The 23,187-nt window shown below is 43.2% G+C and overlaps 1 protein-coding gene across 1 annotated transcript in view; it reads left to right on the top strand.

Annotated features, from left to right (window-relative positions):
- Positions 1-12,502: 12,502 nt before the first annotated feature.
- cabp1a (calcium binding protein 1a) overlaps positions 12,503-23,187 on the top strand; it is a gene marked incomplete at both ends in the record, with an annotated part of 15,635 nt that continues 4,950 nt past the window's right edge. The window contains 3 exons of the mRNA XM_080738525.1: positions 12,503-12,899; positions 13,342-13,766; positions 22,944-22,974. Coding sequence (XP_080594651.1) covers positions 12,503-12,899; positions 13,342-13,766; positions 22,944-22,974 — 853 coding nt within the window. The remainder of the gene's footprint in view (positions 12,900-13,341; positions 13,767-22,943; positions 22,975-23,187) is intronic.

Genomic DNA, 23,187 nt, shown 5'->3' with positions numbered 1-23,187 from the left:
TCCAGAATCAATGGCGGTACATTTACTGTAATCAAATTTTTGTCTTAGGAATGCGACAAAAAACAAAAAATATTATTGAACACAAGTCTCCATGAGTAATCGATATAGAAAAAGTCATTTAGGGGGTGAACTACTCCTTTAAAGGAGTGTAAATCTTTAACTTCCTTTAAAACCACTTATAGGCGGCTGCCACTCGAAACTGGTAACAATAAACCTAGCCTAGCCTAACCTTACCCTCACCCCAACACTTCTATTGTAAATAGCATTTTTTTTCTGATGATATCTTCTGCATAATACTGTGTTCTGTCTGTCATTCAATGTTATCAAGTTAAAAAAGGGATCTCAACGTAAATTAAGCCACAGCTTTCCTGGGCTTATCCTTAGTTGAACTGTACTGTCATGAAACTGCACCTTTTCCTATGCAAACTTCTAATAATACTTCAATCAATCAATATGATGAGTTTGCATTGCACTCCTGTACTACTGTAACGTTTACTAACAGAAAAGAAAGTTACAGATTGTGATGATGACATTAATAACTCAACGCTGTGGTATCCAATTAATCATGATTAATTACTTTTTAAGCTTTGATTAATATGATTAAAATTTTTAATCATTTGACAGCCCTAAATATAATGCAAGGCAAGGCCATTGTATTTGTATAGTACATTTCAACAAGGACATTCAATGTGTTTTACATGTTAAACATCAAACTAGAAACACTGTATATAAAATTACATTAGGATGCATAAAACAAAAGAAGTAAAAATCAATAGATAGCCTACAGTTACAGTGTGCAGCAGCAAACAGGTTTTTAGTTGTTCCAGGGACGTGCTGGCCATTGGGAAAAGCGGGACAACTCCGGAACGGCCAGTTCATTCCCGGCCGGTCCAGGCCGGCCATTAGGAAAAAAATACAAATAAAATGTTGGCCTTCGTTCCATTTTGGGGGCTGGGTGGCCAACAAAGTAAATCGTCACTGTCGGGCATATTTCCACCTTCACTCCAGAGGGCCACATTGCATATTGCTACGTCCTACTTCGTCATTCTAGTATCTCATACAAAAGAAGCAAAAATAGCAGATCTACAAGCTCAAAACGCATCGCAGCTGAATTATGTTTTGTTATTTTTCCTGAAATGTAACATTTTGATTTAATTTCAAAACATTTTGGTTTAATTTCAAACGCATTTAGTTATACACTCATGTTAACTTTATGAACCTAAATACGAATAACTTGGACATAAAAAAAATACATTTTAATACTACTATACTAGTCATTAAGCTACTAATATAGACTAATGGAATTAAAGCAGGTCATGTTTGGAATTGTAACAGCTGAAATCAATAATATATCAGTATTCTGGTATTAATCTGAGGGCCGCGTTGAGTGAAGATGGGGGCTGCATGTGGCCCCTGGGCTGCCTGTTGCCTATGTATGAGCTAGGGCTTTCCCCCTGTATGATAGCAAGTGCATCTTCAAGAGACGTTTCTGCTTAAAGCTGTTGCCACAATCTGTACAGTTAAAGAGATTTCCCGTGTATGAATTCTCTTGTGATTCTTCAAAGTTGTAAAATGGCTATTCCCCTGTATTAACATCACTCATGTGCTGTTTCAGATTACTATTTTTATTATAGCAGTTGCCACAAACATTACAGCTATAGGGCTTTCCGCCTGAATGAATCCTTGTGTGCTGCTTAGACCACTCTTTCTACTGAAGCTATCGTCCCAAACTGTGCAACTAAAGGGTTTTTCCTGTGTGAACCATTGTGCTTTTTAAGACCATCAATTTGGCTAAAGCTGTTGCCACAAACATTACAGCTAAAGGGTTTTTCACCACTATGAATCAGTGTGTACTGCTTCAGAGTACTTTTTTACTAAAGCTATTGTCACAAACTGTGCAGCTAAAGGGTTTCTCCCCTGTATGAATCAGCATGTGCTGCTTCAGACTACCTGCTTGACTAAAGCTGCTGCCACAATCTGTACAGCTAAATAGCTTTTCCCCCTTTATGAATCCTCAAATGCTTCTTCAGACTATTCTTTCGACTAAAGCTGTTAACACAAAGTGTACAACTGAAGGGCTTTTCCCCTGTATGAATCCTCATGTGCTGCTTCAGATTACTCTCTAGACTAAAGCTGTTACCACAAAGTGTAAAGCTGAAGGGTTTTACCCTTTATGAATCCTCATGTGCTGCTTCAGATAACGATTTCTCCTAAAGCTGCTGCCACAGTCTGTACATCTAAACTAAGGGTTTTTCCCCTGTATGAATCAGCATGTGCCGCCTCAGACTACCAGTTAGGCTAAATCTCCTGCCACAATCTGTACAACTAAAGGGCTTTTCCTGTGTATGAATTCTCACATGATTCTTCAGACTACCCTCTTCACTAAAGCTGCTACCACAAAGGGTTTTTCCCCTGAATGAGTCCTCATGTGCTGCTTCAGATTACTCGTTTGACTGAAGCTTTTGTCACAAACTGTGCAACTAAAGGGTTTTTCCCCTGTGTGAACCATCATGTGCTTTTTAAGACTATCAATTTGGCTAAAGCTGTTGCCACAAACATTACAGCTAAAGGGTTTTTCACCTGTGTGAACCATCATGTGCCGTTTGAGACTACTCGTTCTACTGAAGCTATTGTCACAAACTGTGCAACTAAAGGGTTTCTCCCCTGTGTGAACCATCATGTGCTTTTTAAGACTATCTTTTTGGCTAAAGCTGCTGCCACAATCTGTACAGCTAAAGGGCTTTTCCTGTGTGTGAATTCTTTTTTCCTGTGTGTGACTTCTATCATGCTTCTTCAGACTACCCTCTTCACTAAAGCTGCTACCACAAAGTGTACAGCTGAAGGGTTTTTCCCCTGAATGAGTCCTCATGTGCCGCTTCAGACTACCTGTTTGACTGAAGCTTTTGTCACAAACTGTGCAACTAAAGGGTTTTTCCCCTGTGTGAACCATCATGTGCTTTTTAAGACTATTTCTTTGGCTAAAGCTGTTGCCACAAACATTACAGCTAAAGGGTTTTTCACCTGTGTGAACCATCATGTGCTGTTTGAGACTACTCGTTCTACTGAAGCTATTGTCACAAACTGTGCAACTAAAGGGTTTCTCCCCTGTGTGAACCATCATGTGCTTTTTAAGACTATCTTTTTGGCTAAAGCTGTTGCCACAAACATTACAGCTAAAGGGCTTTTCCTGTGTGTGAATTCTTTTTTCCTGTGTGTGAATTCTTTCATGCTTCTTCAGATTAACAAGTTGTCTAAAGCCGCTGCCACAAACATTACAGCTATAGGGCTTTCCCCCTAAATGAATCCTTGTGTGCCTGTTCAGACTACTCTTTCTACTGAAGCTATTGTCACAAACTGTGCAGCTAAAGGGTTTTCCCCCTGTATGAATCAGCATGTGCTCCTTCAGACCACCAGTTTGGGTAAAGCTCCTGCCACAATCTGTACAGCTAAAGGGCTTTTCCTGGGTATGAATTCTCTCATGATTCTTCAGATTACCAATTTGGCTAAAGCAGTTGCCACAAACATTACAGATAAAGGGCTTTTCCTGGGTATGAATTCTCTCATGATTCTTCAGATTAACAATTTGGCTAAAGCATTTGCCACAAACATTACAGCTAAAGGGCTTTTCCCCTGTATGAATCCTCATGTGCTGCTTCAAAACACATCTTTGTCTAAAGCTGCTGCCACAATCTTTACAGCTAAAGGGTTTTCCCCCTGTATGAATCAGCATGTGCTGCTTCAGACTACCAGTTTGGGTAAAGCTCCTGCCACAATCTGTACAGCTAAAGGGCTTTTCCTGGGTATGAATTCTCTCATGATTCTTCAGATTACCAATTTGGCTAAAGCAGTTGCCACAAACATTACAGCTAAAGGGCTTTTCCCCTGTATGAATCCTCATGTGCTGCTTCAAAACACGTTTTTGTCTAAAGCTGCTGCCACAATCTTTACAGCTAAAGGGTTTTTCTCCTGTATGAATCTTCATGTGCTGCGTCAGAAGACATTTTCGACTAAAGCTGATGCTACAAAGTGTACATACAAAGGGATTTACCCCTCCATGAGTCTTCGTGGATGGACATTGTTTTGATGATTTCACACCGTGGAAAGGCTTGTTGCTCATAGGCGGTCTTTGTCCTTCCACATGTTGTGTATTGTGTGATTTGTGTGTCTTTAAAACGGACTGGTCTTCCCTGGTCTCCTCCCACTCATCACTGTCTTCAGTATCAGATTCAGAACAGTGTGAAGAGAAGAGCTGACTGTCACTAGTTGGTTGTGATGTTTCACCGTCATCTGTACCAGCTTGCATTTGTTTGTGTGCGTAGGAGGTCCTGGCTGGAGGGTCTGTTTCTCTGTTTTCATCAAATGCACTTTTCACGGTTAGTAATTTGAACATTTTCCCGTCAGTCTCTAATGGGACATCCGCTTGTGTTTGGAGTAGCTCCTCCTGTTCCTCTTTAATCTGTGGAGGTTCTGGTTCCTTCTGGATCAGTCTGGACCCCCTCTCCTTCTGTTCTGGCGAAGACTCCTCTTTACAAAGAGGGACACAGTCTAGGTCGGAGGAGGAAAATAAAGTTTAAATAGGTAAAAAGTAAATTTCTTTATTGGAACAAGGCTTTGTGATATGCTCAGAAACAACTATTTTCACAAAATAACATTAATTATAATTTTAGTTAATTCTGATCTATGAAAAAAATGGGGGAAAAAGAAAAGTGACATCTGTGGCGTTATGGCCCAGGTCAAATGTGACCCGGCAGAGAAGTGTGGCTCACGACCGTCATGGATGCGGAGTCACGTCATCTCCGTTCACTTCATGGGGTCTTCTACGAAGTGAACGGAGATGACGCGACTCTCCAATAGAGGCCTCCGGGGAAAACTAGGAAATACATGGAAAAAACAGAAAACAATCAGATTAAAATGCTTCTTATTAAAGAATACAGAGCATACGGGTAATTTTAGTAGGATCAGTAGTGCTTTGGGGGCCGGACGGGGCCAGACGCCGTGTGGCCGGAAATATTTTCCCACATGCACGCGCACGGACGGCACCGAACGGTGCACGACCGTGTAAACGCGTGCAAAACCCTCTGATGGGGACATGTTGGAAGGTAAGGTCACAGGCTGTCCCCTTCCGGTGACCCCTTCCAGTTTCCCTGAAGGTTTGATATCTCTCCTGAGATCTGGATGTTTGTCATTGAATCCTTGGTATAAAGTACGATGATGTACCCTGAACCAGGTTTTTGTCATAATTGAGTGAAGCCATTCCCTGATTTGAAACATTCAACACACTATGTTTAAGCCCAATAAATCGATAGGCAAATTGTTGAGTGGTCTCTTTGTCAAGCTGCCTGGCATTGCTAAGCTCAAGAAACAGTTTACTGCTGTCTTTCGCTTTCATGTGTGTTTTGAGAAAGCATTTAAGTTCAGCCACTGTCAGTCCATCATAATTACATAAGAGCACCTGGCTTGATGACCCTAATTACAGCTCCAACAACCTCAAACTCTGGGACATTTACCCTTAACCCTTCAACCTGCTGGCAAACTCATGTGAGTACAAGTGTCTGAAATCTGACCACCAAAGATTTAAAATTCACGCTGTGGCAGTAGGGCTGCCAGCCTGCCACAACAGACAATCTCACCTGTCCACTCGGCAGCGTGGGCGGGGTTTCCAGTGCTTGTGTGGGGGGAGGCCACCTGCCCCCTGGTTAACCAACAAACTTTGTCCTGAAGACTGAGCAGCTCTGAGAGGCCTTGGTCTTCCAAGCCTTTCAGTTGGTTCATGTAGTTCACCACATAGTCCAACAGTTCGGCAGCTTCATTGTCCCCAGTGCTGTCCGGGGGCTTGGTAGCAACCTCTGTGCTGATGGCTTTGGCCAGTTCATGCAACTGGTCCTCAGACAGCTGGAACAGGAGCTTCTTAATGCTGAACACAAGCTCCTTCCGTGTATCACCGTCGGCCATCTTGCCCTGGTCCTCCCTGGCACTGCTCCTTGCATCAGAGACACAGCTGTCCCTGAAGACCTGCAACTCGCCTCCGTCTCTACACGTCTGTCACTGTGGTTGTGGTTCTTCAGAATCTACAACAGGAAGTCGTCATGGATCCCAGACGAGCCCCCAAAATGTAACCACCGTGACACGGGTGTAGAAAGTAACCACCGGAAACGCTGTTCTCCTTTGGTTGTTTTTACTGTAAAGACACAGTGCACAGCACAAGGGTCATGAATACAGGCAATACAGCTTTCCCTTGAGAATGCCTCTCTCTCAGTCCCAGTCAAGGTTATAGTAAACTAAAACTAACGAAAAAACGAAAACTAGAATAGAAAAACATTGTCGTTAACTGAAATAAAAATAAAAACTAAGCTTTAAAAAAAAACTAAAACTAACTGAAACGGTATTGTGTTTACAAAATAAACTAAAATTATAGAGAAAATCTCCTTAGTTTTCGACTTTGTCAATTTATTTTGGATGGATGTCCAATCTATTTTCATCTATCTTCCTCCTTCTCCCTCTAATCCTATGCTCTAACCTCGCGTCGCCAGGCTCTTCTCCCTATCTCCCTCTGTGCCAGTTTACCACGCCCCTCGGACACGCCAAAATACAGAACCTGGTATCATGGTGGTTTCGAAAGTTGGAAGAAAGCGGCAGAGTCCCATTTGGGATTACTTTGAATATGACTGTGTTTCAGATAAGAGTAAATGCCTTGTAGAAAATGATAATACGGCATGCGGTGTGTTACTCAAGGGGAAAAACCCCACAAATCTAAAAGTCCATTTGAACAGCACTCATATTAAGAAGGCTAACCTAGCGTACCTTGACAAGGTAAAGGACACCGCCCCAGGGGAGCCAAAATACAGAACCTGGTATCATGGTGTTTTCGAATGTTGGAAGAAAGGGCAGAGTCCCATTTGGGATTACTTTGAATATGTGTTTCAGATAAGAGTAAATGTCTTGTAGAAAATGATAATATGGCGGATAAGGGGAAAAAACCCACAAATCTTAAAGTCAATTTGAACAGCACGCATAAAAAGGCTAACCTATCGTACCTTGACAAGGTAAAGGACAACGCCCCAGGGGAGCCTCCCTCCCCCGAGACAGATGCCAATCCTCGGCCAGGCAGCAGAAGAAGAAACCCATGACCAAAACAGTCATATATTCTGTCATTTTGTTCCTTAGGCATGGAATGATAGTGAAAATAAATTATCACCCTTTTTGCTGGGGACCCCCTGCAACCCCCTCAAGGACCCCTGGGGGTCCACGGAGCTCACTTTGAGAATCACTGGCTTGGTTATTAGAGTATATAAAAACCACCAGTTGGTGAGGTCAAAGAGAGAAGTTGTATGTCTCAACATTTCTGCCACTCTCCACAATATGATGTTTTGTTGATTTTTTATTAGACAATACTTTTTCCGGAAACGTTTTAATCTCACCCCCGACAAATACCCCCAGTGTTGTACCCGAACGCGTTCAATGAACGGTCGTTCATGAACACGTTCATATTTTGGGCGAACGTGAACTGAACGCTCTGTGTTTCCGCTTGATGAACGTTATTGTCGAATGCGTTCATTCTGACGTCCGTGAACAGCGCTCGTCGGCCCGTTCGGCCCGTTCGTGCGGTGGTCCGCGGTCGCCTGTCCTCTCGTTTGCATTCACATGCTCCAATACCCAGCTGCAGGCTCGCAGACCTCGCGGACGGGACGTTGATATGTGAGCGCCTGAGCGGTGCTGTCTGCACTCTGCAGCTGTGTGCCTCTCTTTACATTAGCCCGCGAGACGATATTTTGTGGCCCCCACCTTAATATGAAAATGTAATGTTAGTGCGGCCCGCAAGTTTTATATGAACCTAAAAAACAGTTAATAATACAGTACAGTTAACAGTACAGTACATGTTCCATAATTTAAACACAACTTGTTCACACCAGGGTCCTGTTCATCTTATTTTGTGTTAAAAAATAAAAAAGACATTTGAGAAGACTGATGGGGAGATAGATACAGTAGTTGTTAGACTGGTATGAAACTACAGTATAATAATCAAACACGTTAGTGCACAGGCAGTAATTTGTTTTATTAGTGCATGTGCACGAGCACATGCACGCGCTGCGCACGCATGCATGTGTGCTGAGGCTGCTGCCCAGCCTCAGCCAGACTCTGCCTCCAGCGGCCCCAAGGTAAATTGAGTTTGAGACCCCTGCTTTACACGAAGCGCTGAGTCTCCTCCTCGTTACGTTGTCTCCCACCCAAGTAAAGCCTGACTATATTAGCCTGATTGCGACCGTAGGTCGCATTTACTATCAAACCCTGCACAAAGTGTCAGTCCGTCAGTCCGTCAGTCAGTCAGTCAGTCAGTCAGTCAGTCAGTCAGTCTGTCTGTCACACCTCACACGTCACACTCTTGCCCTGCTCATATCTCCGCAACCGTTGCCCCGATCCATGCCAAATTTTGCACACACGTTCCTTACCTGCCAAACTACAACCTCCAAAACCGCTAAACTGACCAAATGACCACCCCAACGGGGCTGCTCACGGGGAATTCCCGGGGACCACCCACTCCTGGTGCTCCAGAACGGATGCAAAAGTGGTGGCGCCCCCAGTGGAGGACCCCCTACACTGCAGCTCACATAAAATGCCGTAACTCCGGCTAGGAGCGACCGGGACAGCCGGGGCCGGTACCTATTCGTCCGCCTTGCCGGCGCGGAGACCCCACCCCTCATTTCTCACATGGCCCTCTTCTAGCGCCACCATGAGGCCGATTCTTGCAAAACACATTTTTGGACACTGCCGATTAAACACTGGGAGAGAAACACTGGGAAATCCCTAACCCGTTGGGAAACGCGCGTTCACGAGCTGCTGCTGCTGCTCTCACAGCTCCACCTCTCTCCCCCACAGCCTGTTACCTGTTGAGGCAGACAAGAGGCTACACCATACATCACTCTGCAGACTTTGTCGACATAGTTACATCTTTTTTCTTTGGCTAAGAGCATTTTTGTGTTTTATTGTTCGTCGCGCGTCGGGGAGTCACGCGATACAAAACGGGATTTCCCAGTGTTCTCTCCTGGGCTGCGAGTTGAGAGTTGAGCTTGAAGTAAACAAACATGGCGGCGACCAGGAGCTGATGTAGCTCGGATATGCTAACTACAGTATGAGGGACTGAGACCGAGCGAGAAAAGTGAATTTTGAGCGAGAATAATAACCGGATTACAGTACGACCCTAAAGGTGCTGTTTTGGAGCCGTGGGGTGCAGGGGAGAAAATCGATAAATGAACAAAATGCTGCTTTGGGTAAAACAACACACGGATCAGCCCAGAGCCTTCCTGGATCATCATTTCAAAGGTAGGAAAGTCGTTTTTGACCGAAACTCCCCTTTAATTGACGCCTCTTCACATTGATGTCCGATAACTTTATCGGACATAAATGTGAAGGCATAATTATCGCTGTGATATTTTATGGCTATCGTCATCGTTATCGCTGCCGGTCGGAATGAGCCTTAAGTAATGTGGCAGTACAAAACAGCAAGAGATGTAATGAAGAAATAAATAAATCAAATACAAAATAAAAAGACAGTCAACAGCACCTATGTAACCAGAACTGAATAACACAATACAGTATAAACGTTTGAGAACAGATCTGCAAAGACACATTGCACAGCACTAGGGATGAGACGATATCGTTTATCGTGATAAAAAACAATCACAATAATCGTACCGAGGAGATTTAATTTATCGTGATATCGTCCTCCGTCATGCACTGGGATCAATTCACCTTTTATTTGCCGAGCTGCATATGGTAGACAACCAATTAACCCCTCTAGAATTGGTAAAACATACTTTTTTTCACTCTCTATCATAATGTCTTTGCCAAAAAATAGCCAATCTACAAGCTGACAACTCTATGGTCACAACGCGTAAATCGCGATTTCTTTTGTCACAATAATCCGTGATATGAAATGTTCATATCGTCCTATCCCTACGCAGCAGTGCAGCACAAGGGTGATGAAAAAAGGCAATACAGCTTTCTCTTGAGATTTAGAATGCCTAAAATGAGATTAATCAAAAGCATAGATCAAAACCCTTGTAACAATTCTCTTAAAATGCAGGTACCAGTCTGCCTAGCGCAATTAGAATACTACAACTCCCGTGATGCAATGTCACAGCGCTTCGCGGGAACATCAGAGCATTTGATGCACACAGAATAGCATTCACAAAATGTAGGCTACCGTCTTTTACTGCATGCTGCATGCTACAACTAGAGACACTCACTTTAAACAGAAGTGTGGTCTGATACATAGAGCTATTACACATCATGTAACCTTCAATTTCGCTGCAATTACAGTAGCCTAGTATTGTAGAACTCTTCATTACACAGAGAACAGAACTTTGTTAAGTGTTCGCGTAGAGTAGACCTACCAGTCTCTTTCTCCGTCCCACTGCTCCCAGCCTCCCACAGTGAAATCTGCGCAACTACACAACGGTTGCCTGGTAAACCAGACCGAACAAAACAACACCCCCTGGCCGACCCAGTCACCAACCCATAAATCAATTAAGGGAACAAAAGGATCGTAAATGTGTTCACCCCTTCGATCAGAATGTAACCTCCTGGCTCAAACCACCTTACAACATAGGGGGGTGGGTTGTTTGGGCAGGACTCTAGCGGCTAGAGTCTAGCCCAAACCACCTCGTTTACCATTAGGCCTACTACATCTGCATTGTGAATGAATGGGATCTGTGAATAGCTGGGGTCCCTCTTCCTAATGCGAAAACTTGTAATGACAGGTTTCTTCGTGCAAAATAGATTTGGGGTTCAATTAAGCTGCTTTATTTTAGGGGTTTGTTGAAGGGGCATTATTTTTGAGCCACAAGCCCTGGCCACAAGAGGAGAAGAGCTAGAACATAATTTATTTACTCACTCTCCCTCTCCCATATGCACCCACACAATCACACATATCTTTAAGATGTCAACGTTTTTTATTGTATTTATTTATACATTTATTGTTTTCGTTTTTTTATTGACAAATACACGTATAGGCCTACAAAGAGAACAGGACAAAAAGCAATCACAGATGGTCAGAATAAAAATAAATTAAATAAGCTCGAGGTTAAAGGGATATTCCACTTTCAAAAACACTTTTTGTCATTGTATGGTCTAATCAGGCTTGTATGAACACCCTGAACAGTTTTCAATTAGCTTGATTCAGTATTTAGATATTTGATGTAAAAGTTACCAGGCCCGACACGCCCATGCCTCTCCCCACACACACTCATTGTAACTTCAAACTCCATTTTAACCATGATAGATTCATTAAAAATACCCATTATTTTTTCTGGTGACTCATAATACCCTCCTAGTACGTGAGCAGGCCGTGTTTTTTCCATAACGTTTTTCATGTCTTTTTTATATATTTTTATTGTATTTAATTTTTTTCATTTTCACAAAGAATTATTAAAAATACATGAAAAACGTTATGGAAAAAACACGGCCTGCTCACGTATTAGGAGGGTAGTTTGAGTCACCAGAAAAAAAATGGGTATTTTTAATGAATCTATCATGGTTAAAATGGAGTTTGAAGTTACAATGAGTGTGTGTGGGGAGAGGCCCTGGGCCTGGAGGGCCAGATAACTTTTACATCAAATATCTAAATACTGAATGAAGAAAATTAAAAACTGTTCATGGTGTTCATACAAGCCTGATTAGACCATACAATGACAAAAAGTTTTTTGAAAGTGTAATATCCCTTTAAGGTGGTTGCACACTGCTGCGTTTTTCGGGCCGAATATCGGGGTGAATTTCGGAGTGCGTGAATAAAAAAATCAACCTCACGTCAATCACGTTTGCACACTGCCGCCCGTTTCACGCACCACTCGGTCCCTTGCTCTCTCTATCTCTCTCGCTCTCCTTGCCCTGAAAAACGCATTTCGCAACGAAAAACGCAGCAGTGTGCAACCAGCTTATAAGGCTATACATTTAGGCAATATAGTCTATTCAGAATCTTCTGGTTCTCACATGAACATTGTACAAACACTAGTGTTTGTACAATGTTTTTTAAGGTTTCTTAAGTTTTGTAGGCCTATGACAGTAGAAGAGCTTTAAAAACAATATTTGGACATTAAATAGGCTATTCGGCATATAGGTCTATTATTTGGTCTTTAAAACGATAAAATAAATGTAGACAAAATGTGTGATATCAACCTTCTCTTAATTCTTGCTAAATATCACATTCATTCCAGGCTGCCTACCAAATAAGACGTCAACGTTTGCATGTCATCAATCGTGCAACGGTGACGCACTGACTGTGTGTGTGCGCGGCTGTGCGCGCGCGCGTGTGTGTGTCTGGGCGCACTGTAGCCGCGCTGCCGCACCAGGCACCAGCAGCAATCAGGTGGTGAAATTCAACTTTAAACGGTCGGGCTGGCTCTGTCTGCACGAGGCAGTCGTGTTCAAGAAATCACGATGAATCGACAACGGATAAAACGGACATTTCTTTATCAATGAACGGCAGACACGGTTATAACAATTAACCATGAGCTCCTCGTCCTCATTCGTCCCCAAATCCGAATCCACGACCACCTCCTCACTGAAATCATCGGCGAGACCGACCCAGCCACAGACACACCTCCCTCCTGGACGCACGGCTACTACGGAGAGCCGTCGGAGCCACCACCACCACCACCATCACCGCCCGGCCGCCGCCGTTCCGAACAGCAACGCCACGGAGGAGTCCTTCTGGTCGGCTGAAGGCGATGTCAGCGCGCGGAGACCCCTGTGCCACCCGTCGCTCCTCAGCCGGGGTGACGCGACGACGACGACGCGGGGCAAGAACAACTGCTCTTCTCGGCGTGACCTGCACCAGGAGGACCAAGTTTTAGGAGGAGGAGGAGGCCACCCACCTGAGGAGGACCGCGGTGAAGTGGAGCGAGGTGCGATCAGGGCTGTCACAATTATAATCGTCTAATAATCGCACTTATTTGACATAATCGTCATTATTTTTCATGATCGTTTCCATGTTGGAAAATGTTCAGATATAGACCTACCTACATTTTTTAAGTAAGAAATAGGCTAGTGGAAATAGCAGATCTACAAACTCACAACGGTGAGCTTGTAGATCGGCTATTTCCACTATCAATGTTCTTTTTTAAGTATAAAGTTGTCAAATATGTCAGTAATTTATTTGTATATTTAGGTTATGTGTCATATTGTATTAGCCTATCTTGCATGTGCATCTTCATAGCCTAAAAGCCAAACAGAAATGTAGACTAATCTTCAAGGACAAAAACACAATTAAATCGTTAATCGCAATTATTTGAGTGACAAGTAGGCTAATCGTCATGTTTTTACGTGTCATAATCGTGACATCCCTAGGTGCGAGGGAGCGCTCGAAGCCGTCCAGAACCACACATCACCGACACCACCGCAGAAAACACCACCGAGGGGACCCTCCTCCACGACCACCACCAGTGTCATCACCACCACCACCACCACCACCGCCACCACCAGATGACCGTCGCAGGCACACGCACACTCGCGCGGTCCCCAGCAGCATCCCCTCTTGGACGGACAGCAGCAACGACGACACGGCGCCTTTCTTTGAACGGAAGGACCACAAGAGATGCGGCTTGTCAAACAACGGTGGCGAGCGTGTCGGCATCGCGGCATCCCCGTCCCCGTCCTCGTGCTCACTGGCCCCGCTGTCCAGCAGATCTTCCCGTCGGTCGCGGAGGTCCAGTGCGGCATCGACCGCATCCGATCTCCATTTGCGCACCATCCTGAATTCGCTGTTTGGACAGGTAAGGCCTCGGGAAAGTCAATGCAAAAGTTAGAGGCAATTTTGTTATGATCAGGTTCACGTTGTGTTCTGTTCATGTTCAATTAATTTGATTTGAAATATTAGCCTACAGTTAGGAGAGTGTCCACTGTCCAGTTGTAGGCTACACCAGACTTTAAATCAGTACACAGGAAAAGTGTAGTCTGTGAGTGATGCAGTCTACACAGGCTTATAATAACCCATATAGGCCTATTAGCCTAGGCATACGGTATATGGATATCCAGTTGTCTAGAACCACCAATCCAACTGATATGCCCATATATGAGCATATGATATGACGATGAAAACTAAAAGAGAACTGTGGGCTCCAGTTGTAGGATTTTTGAACAGTGCTCCTGTGAGGAGCCAACCGCTCCTGGCTACAGTACATCTGGCTTTGTCCGTTTGTCCCATGAAAAGGGTCGCCCAGGGTCACATTGGCCAAGCTTTGTGCCACGCTTATGACACTCACTTCTCAGATTTTTATTTTTATTTTATTGCACCTGAGAGCTCTGACATTTCGGGCTCTCTCCCCTCCTCTCAGACAGTCTGAGAGTCGGTCTGATGGGGGGGCGAGCGCGAAAGTCACAGCAGCACTCAGGTCAGGTGCAACATAAAAATCCTACTGCTGGAGCCCACAGTGTGCGAGCGTTCTCTCTTAGTTTTCATGTCATATCTTTTCACTTAGCACCTGCCCAATGTATGGTGCGGATGTGCATGTCCCTCTCCCCCCTTTATATGTTATGATGATAACATATGGGTTCGGCATAAAAGGTATATGGACTGACAGATCGACAGATACAGAGTTCTCCATATGGGCATAAAAGGGACACAGGTAGACAGACAGATACTGAGATGTCCATATGGGCACAAAAGGAACACAAACAGATGGGTACTCTGACAAAGCCCCAGACACTATGACTCAGACATATCGGTCAGATCAGCCGTGCAATGTAGGTGTGAGGGCCGCATAGTGGCCCGAATTCTAGATGTGAGGGCAGCATATTGTGGCCCAAACCTCTAGTTTTATGAAAAGGCCATGATGATTTAGCCTTTGAATGTAATCACTTTGATTGTCACTTCGTCCCATCAAGATCATTATTGGGATATAAGTCAATCATCTATGAATATCCTTAAATCTATTTTCATTACAATCAAGGCTACCCAACTAACTATTAAGCTTGAAATAAATCAATTACAGGATTTTATTTCTTCCTGGCAGAAACAGCAAGAATCCTCAAAAAGGTTCATCTTTATGCTTTAAACCAGATCCTGTATAACAGCATGTTTATTATGGCACCTTGCCAGTCTCTTTTGCAGCATCTATAGAGCTGACATTTGAAGACTACTTGCTTTCATACACAGTGTGTTCATAATTTGAGATTGGATAGGGTGGATGACTCACACCCCAGCTTTTCCAGTCTATTGGGCATTGGTCAGGCTCAGTGTGGAACAAGGCAGATCAGCCAATGGGGTTTCAAGCAAAGGGATCCGTCTTTCTTCTTGAAAGCATATTGTTCAAGTATCCTGTGAGTCAATCTGTGAGTCGTGTTGTGAAAAACATTGGCTCATCTTGAATGACGTCTTAGGGAAAACAATTATGTGGGAAAGAGATGAATGACAGAGAAAATGTGATTTGAGACATCGACACACTATTCAGTTTGAATAATACAAAGAAAACAGATACTATTGCACTGCTTGTGAGCTATTTATAGATGTCTCTGCTGGGACTGGGAGTGCTGGTATGGTAGATAATTATTGATTTAGCAATAGATGGGACATAAGGTGGCGACATATCATCAATGGTTGAAGATCCTTTCATTAGAAGGAAGATTGAAAAAGGATTGCCTTAATAGAAAACATACAGAATGTCAGATAATTTTCCATTTCTTATATTTCAGGTGTTTGTATGTAGCTTCATGCCCCCTGTAACTATTTCACCAGGACAAAAAAATCCATCAGTTGTTCTTTCTGAATGTGCTTCCAAGATGATTTTCAATATCCTTCAAATATTACATCTCATCATTTCTTTCCATTGTGCGTCCGCTAGGTCACAGTGACCTTGTGCTTGTCTGCCACTGAAGGTAGTGGATGATGGGAGATAGCAGGTGGGGGCAGGGAATGGTCTGTGTCATGCACAGCAGAGTAGCACATGATTGTTGACTTGTTTGTTTTCAGAGCGTGAATACATATTCTTAGAATTTTAATGTAATCCTCTAGGGTGGGGTGGGTGTGTGTGTGTGCTATCCAAATTAGATTTCTGCATTGCATTTCTGAAGTCTGTCTTACATAAGGAATGTTCCTTTTCCTTTCTGTGTCACGGTCCCACTGAATCCCCTAGTGAGGGAAAGTGCAGGTGAGGAATATGCTGGGCTGGAGCTTGCTGTAAATAAGATTGAACCCTACAGGTTAAATAAGTTAATCTTTTTTTTATAGATATTCAGAGATCTCTATAAAAACAGGCAGAGGGTCAGAGATTTTCACAGGTTAGAAAAAAGAGCATAGTACTTACTTAGAACAGTACATGATGTGTGTAATGCACCTGCTGTGATGCACCTGTGAAGCAAAAGTAATCTTGTCAGACCCAGATTTATAGTATAGGTTGCGATATGTATGCTGATGCTTCAAAGTGTTCTATTTCTTGCTTATCTTTTAAACTACTAATTCTCCTATACCTACCAATAAGACTCCCTAATCGGGAGATAAGGGCCCATCAGGTCGCAGCGTGATTTTAGGGCAAAATGTGTAGGAGCAGTGTCCAAAAATGTGTTTGAAAGAATCGGCCTGATGGTGGCGCTATATGGGACAGATCCATGTTGATGAGATGAGTGTAGACATACTGTGTACCGATTCGCGTGATTTTAGGGCAAAATCTGTAGGAGCAGTGTCCAAAAATGTGTTTGAAAAAATCGGCCTGATGGTGGCGCTATATGGGACAGATCCATATTGATGACACGAGTGTAGACATAGAGTGTAGTGATTTCCGTGATTTTAGGGCAAAATCTTTGTTTTGCGTATTATTCTAAGGCATTTGGCAGACATTCTTATCCAGAGCGACATACAAATTTCAAGGTCGGAGTAAGTAAGGTCAACTGACAGAAAAGGGTGTGTGCTGTAACTACAGCAGGCAGGTAGTCATCAAAACCCGGTATTTAAATGACACCATATTTAAAAGGTGTGAGGCCTTGGGTGTTTTGAGGTATTCAAACATTTCTGACTACAGTTAACTCATATCAGCTGCTGGAACAGCAGCAGCAGCAGCAGCGATGCCAGCTCCGGATATTGGCTCCAGACAGTGGTGGCTCAGGGAGAGGGCATCTGGCACAACAGTAGCACCAACTTTGGCTGACCCTGACAGCAGCGATGAGGGCGACGGTCCATTTGTTGCAGCGGCAGGCCCTCCACCCCAGATCCTCACGACCAACCAAGTGAGGCGTCAGCAGTTCGCCATGACGTCAAGCACCAGCCTCTTTTTTCAAACGCACTTCCCGTCGCAGTCCCCCACGACCCCCCTCCCCGCTTCTCTTTGAAAAAACAGATAGATAGATAGATAGATAGATAGATAGATAGATAGATATTGCTATTTTAATGCAGTTAGAGAGTTGTAATATACGCAGTAGTCATACAAGCTATAATGACTTCTCTTTGAAGAAAATGATAGATAGATATTGCAATAATGCAATTAGAGAGCTTATTTCTGAAAAGGTAGGCTTACTGTGAAGGCAGACTAGCATCACACTATAGCTTCGGCTAAGACACTCAAAAGTAACATGTAATTAAAAACGTCACTGTCTCCGTTTGCTGAAGAGAGAGACATTTTCATAATGCGGAATTATAGAGCTTCAGCTGATAAAGTAAGCCGCCTACATTTAACTAAAGAGATTCAAGGGACCGCAGGGGTCCATGCGTACATGCGTAATGACAAATAAGTTCTAAAACTGTTTAGTGGACACCTACAAGTTCCTGGGCATGCATCAGGACAACAAGATGAAGTGGTCTCTCCGGTGATGCTGAGGCCCTCCACCAGAAGGGCCAGAGCAAAGTGTTCTTCCTCCCTGAGGAGGCTCAGGTCCTTGTGCCGTGTGCAACTGGATGCTGCAGATGTTGTGGCCAGTGTCCTCCTGGTGGGGGACAGAAACAGACTGAAAAGGCATGTGAAAAAGGCAGGCACTGTCGCTGGTGTTAACAGGATGGTGTGGAGGTGGTGCTGGAGGAGTTGAGTACAACGAAGAAGCTGGTGGCTATCATGGCAAACCCCGCCCACCCCCTCCAGAAGAAATTATAGTGGGACGACTGAGTACTCTATACCAAGACGTCAGAGACACATAGTTCCCACAGATTACATACACCCGAAGTGAGTTTGAAAACATGACCAATGATGAAAAACTCCCATACCTACTGGGAGAAATACAACAATGTTCGAAGTGCACAGCAGCAAGATTTGTGAACTGTTGCGACAAAAGAAGGCTAGAAATGGATTGACATCTAGACCTACTGCAGTGCACATACAGTATGAAACAGAGCTGCTACCTTTAAATGCATTTTGAGAAAAAAATAATGCTGTTATTTGTTCCAAAAGCTTTATACCCTGTATATATATATAAAATGTCACAATGCGACATAGCTCTGTTTACACTATGCTGTACCCCCTCCCAATGTATATATGTTCCCCATTTTCAACTGTTTTTATTTTATTTGTGACACTTGCTTTGGCAATGTAAACGAATGTTTTCTCATGCCAATAAAGCTCCTTTGAATTTGAATTTGAGTACCAGTGGCGCTGCGTACGGTACGCAGAATGATTCAATGGACTTGGTCAGTCCTTGACGGTAGCAATTAAGCTGTACAATGATGCCAACGGTCACTCCACTACCAGGCGTTCTGCCCGGTTTGCAAACTAATGACCAATGTGAATCTTGCTCATGCTATGAGCTTTCTTCTCCATAGCTTTTTTCCCCAGTTGGCTATTTATTTTCTTATCTGCTGTGTTCTTTATTATCTGTGCTTGTGTTTTTATCACTGCTGTAATTGCCATGGTGACTGTGAATGTCCCTCATGGGATCACTAAAGGACTATCTTTATCTATTTTTCCCTGACCATTTCTAAATAAAGTCTTGCTTTTATTCGCTGTCTCTGTCTGTGTGTTCTCAAAGTGATATAATTCCAACTCGTCATACAATACAGTCACTTAAAATAGCTATTTCCCATGTAACATTATTGTGAAGTACAGTAACGAAACAATTGAAACATGAGAAATGTGCACGCTTGTGTGCTATGTAACAACATACATAGCATCTGTGAATGAGTAAACAACATACAACTACCTATAAATAGCATCTATAGCACCCAATAGTAAATAGGCAATACATCTGACTAACAGATTGGTGAAAATAACTAGCAGATAGTGGGTCAGCCTCTCTTCCTATCATAGACATCACTCTCTGTTTCTGCTCCTGACTCTACTTCCCACCCTCCACTCCCTTACACCCCAAGTCCTTCCCTTCACTCTCCTCCCTGATCTCTCTCTCTCTCTCTTTCAGTTTGTATTACTCTTACCATTGTCTGTTTCATTCATACCTGATTGTTTTACAGTGCAGTGCACTTCTTCTTAAACCAGCCATACTGCATGAACGGATGAGCACCTTTTCCCCGCATGGGTCTCTGGGAAACTAGAGTCTGCTCTTTTATCCAACAAACCATAGCCTTTACAGGAGAAAGATCCTCATGGTCTTTGTAGAGACAGTATTTTCCTTTGCTATGGGAAACTGCTTAGCATATCCTGTTAGAAAGGTAAGGTAAGGTTGTTGTCTGTATAATGCACACTGTCACCATGTCTTCCTTGGCTATCACTGCTGTGTGTACTAAATTGATTCTGTGGTGTGCACTGGTTCTGACTTGAAGTAATTAGCCTACTTTGTTGTACATCGATGGACTTAAATGGCGATATGCCTTATTCGTTTGGGTGTTGAAATTGGAACAGTTATATTCGCAGAATTTCGCACAACACTGCGTGCATGGAAATGTTTCCTTTTGCACCTCTTTAAAGCATGTATATTTGCAGTGTTATGCAGTGTTATATTTCAGTTGCATGTGGACCATCATTATTTCCCCACTGAGAGATTTAGATAGATATGATATGATATTAGATATCTTTACCTGTTTTGTATTTGCTTTGCATTATGTCCAAACATGGCATTGACTTGTGAGACATGGCTTCACCAAAACAGTTCAGACAAGAGTCAGTTTCTTAGGTTTCCTTTTTGGCAGTAGGATTTAATGTAACTCGCTTTCTGTAACATCAGTTCACTTGTATGTGTTGAAATTAAGATATTTCCAAATATAAATTCGTTACACTGCATCATTCTAAGTCATGCTGGAATGAGCATAACTGTCAAACATCACAGCAGTTTGGTAGAGATTTTGGTGCTCAACATGAATTGTACAGAAGGAAATATCTTATAATGTATTTTACAGGGGCAGAATGTATTTCAGCACATGTATAGCCTGCTCTTTTGTGCACTAGCTGTTCGCCCCTTTTGCCTCGACAGTACGCGTGTTTACTGTCCCTGTGACAGTGTATAGGCGTGGAGTGCCAGTCTACACAAAGTGGCAAGTAAACTGTTATGATGAATGAGTGGAAAGTTGGCCACTTGCACTTTCATTGATGTGGACGGATGTCTTTCTCACCTTGTATTTCTGTTTCACACTGTCTCTCACATACTGACTTAATAATTTTTCATAGAATCTCGAGCACTCTTACAGGGAGAATTCATAAATGGCACTGAAGAATGCATTCACTGACATGGATCGACTCCTTCACACATTTCCTCACCACCTTTGTTTATGTCCTTTCTGTCCTGAAGCTACTGCAGTATGGGTCTCTCTAACACTGTCTCTGCCCCCCCTTACCTGCACCTCCCTGGAAAGATGCTCCGCGATGCTGAGCAAAGGTACAGGCTTTCCTATGAGCAGAGGGGCCAGGGAGGTGGTCTTGGGCCCTATCGGGACTCTCTTGTGTCCATGACACAAAACTACACATTCATGAGCAACATACTGGGGTCCACCTGCATCTACTTGAGTAAAGCCATGGCCAAGGGCAGGCAGCCTGTACGTAAGTGTGGACACACACAAACGCACATTTTATATTAGATCCCATTTAGGCCTGAAAAATACCTCAAAAATGTCTTCTAAATCCCAATGGTTTTCTGAAAAACATATGTTTCTATGATCAGTGGTGCTCAAACCTTTTAATGTCAAGGACCCCTAGAAATATAATGATGTATTTGACCACCGACCCTCATCTCAAAATATTTTGTTCCAGGGACACCCCCCCCCCTCCCCCAGAAGCAAAGATTTACAAAAGTTTGCTTTAAAAAATATATATAGTTAAAGATTTGCACAAATTATCAAGATTTTTCAAAAATAGCAGATCTACAAGCTGCAATTTTTTTGAATAGTTACTACAATAATGGTTAAAGTGGTGAAAATCTAACATAACAAAGATACGTTCCCGGTCTTAATGTGAATGTATATAAAAACGTTATATTTATAAAAAGCCCAGTGTAGGATTCTGACTATGAGCGGTGCAAATGTAATCGTTGTAAAAGCCATCAGTGCACAGTAAAATTCTAAGACGGCTGCAATCCGTAAGTTATAAATCCTATCTGTTGAACCCCAGTCTCCCGCAGGAGACCAAACATCATGCCCAAGCAGGACAGAACCCCAGCGTGGCCAGAGAAGATATTGTGCTTATGAGCTAGCAACCACTAGGTGTCCTACCCGACATCAGGGTTTTCTCAGTGTAGGAGTAGAGAGAGACCACCTCCACCACTGCAGATGAACTAGTTATATTTTATTAATACTCAGCCATACAAAAATAACATCTTGTGCGGAGGATGATCTCTTGACTAAAAGCTCCTCATGGTTGCCATGTCCACATTATAAAGCACACACACACGCACACACACGCACGCACGCACGCACGCGCGCGCACGCACGCACGCACACACACACACACACACACACACACACACACACACACACACACACACACACACACACATATATATATCGTCGTTGTCGGGTGGAAACCTCGTATCTCCAAGTTTCAAATGTTTTACGTTCTTTCGCAAATTAAAGCTCTGCTTCATCATACAAGGCCGTCGCACAAACGTAGTGAAAACAGCAGATCTACAAGCACACAACGCCTCGCGGTGCGAGGCGTTGTGTGCTTGTAGATCGGATGTTTTCACTAGTTTAGATAATTTTTAAAATGATAAATGCAAAACAAGCACATCAGAACATGAGTATTTTGTATTTACAGGTGGAAATGTTTTAGCCACTGGCTGAAGGATTGATAGAGCTGCTAAAGATGTTGTGCCGTCTCATCACGTCATCTGATTCCGCCTCCATCGTCAGTCCCCGTGCCTCCACATGTGTTTTCTGTGTCAGTGTTTCAGTGATCAGGCAGTTCTCGGGCTTGACGTCAAGACTGAGTGTTGTGTTTACACTTCTCTCTGCTCCCGCTGTTAACCCCTGAGAGCTCTGGGATATGTCTCTCGCTCTCTGTGCCCTTTAAAGGTTGCATTCATTGTGAGCGTGAGGTGAAAAAAGAAAACGGCGACATTCTTCAGTGTGAGGATGCGTTTCCCGGCATGCAGCCACTCTGGATCGTTATCGTAGGATTGAGGGGTTCAGCTCATTTCACCAAGAGTCTGTGAGAGTGGCACTTTTCTGTGATGCCGTCCTGTACGATTAGGTGCCATTTTTAATTGAGAATAACCAAGTAGATGAGATTGATATGGAGCGATTGGCTGATTCTGGCTTAGTCACAGACCTGTCACCGGTATGTTTGAATTTAGGTTACCGTTGTAGGCTGAGGAGTGTGGCGTTAATGTGGGGAAATGTAACTTAAAGTATTCCAAGTCTGTATTTTTTATGATGGTGTTACTGATGGTGGTGTGATTGTAAAACTTGATTCAAAGTATTCGATGTGTTTCCTCTGATGGTATTAATGCTGTGGTGGAATTTTAAACCTTAATGCAAAGTCTGAGTTTCTACTGACGGTGTTACTGTAATTATTTGGGTTGATTGCAAACTCTTTCATTGAGAGGATGTCTGTGTTGTTGTTCTGATGCCAAATCTTGTTGTTTCCCTGTAGGACAGAGAGCTGAGGCCGGAGGAAATGGACGGTGAGTTGTTTCTCCTTTCTCTTCCTCTCAAGATATGTCAAATCAGGTCATCTGTGTTGTTGCTCACATTAAGCAGTTTATGGAGCATGAAAACAAATACAATATATTTGATGTATTATTAGATAAAAGGCCAGGAATTGTGTGTGTGTGTGTGTGTGTGTGTGTGTGTGTGTGTGTGTGTGTGTGTGTGTGTGGGTGTGTGTGTGTGTGTGT

Source organism: Nannobrachium achirus (genome assembly GCF_963921795.1).
Source record: "Nannobrachium achirus genome assembly, chromosome: 12".
Classification (NCBI taxonomy): Eukaryota; Metazoa; Chordata; class Actinopteri; order Myctophiformes; family Myctophidae; genus Nannobrachium; species Nannobrachium achirus.
Note: the sequence above shows the minus strand (reverse complement) of the source record. Positions and strands in the feature narration are given on the sequence as shown.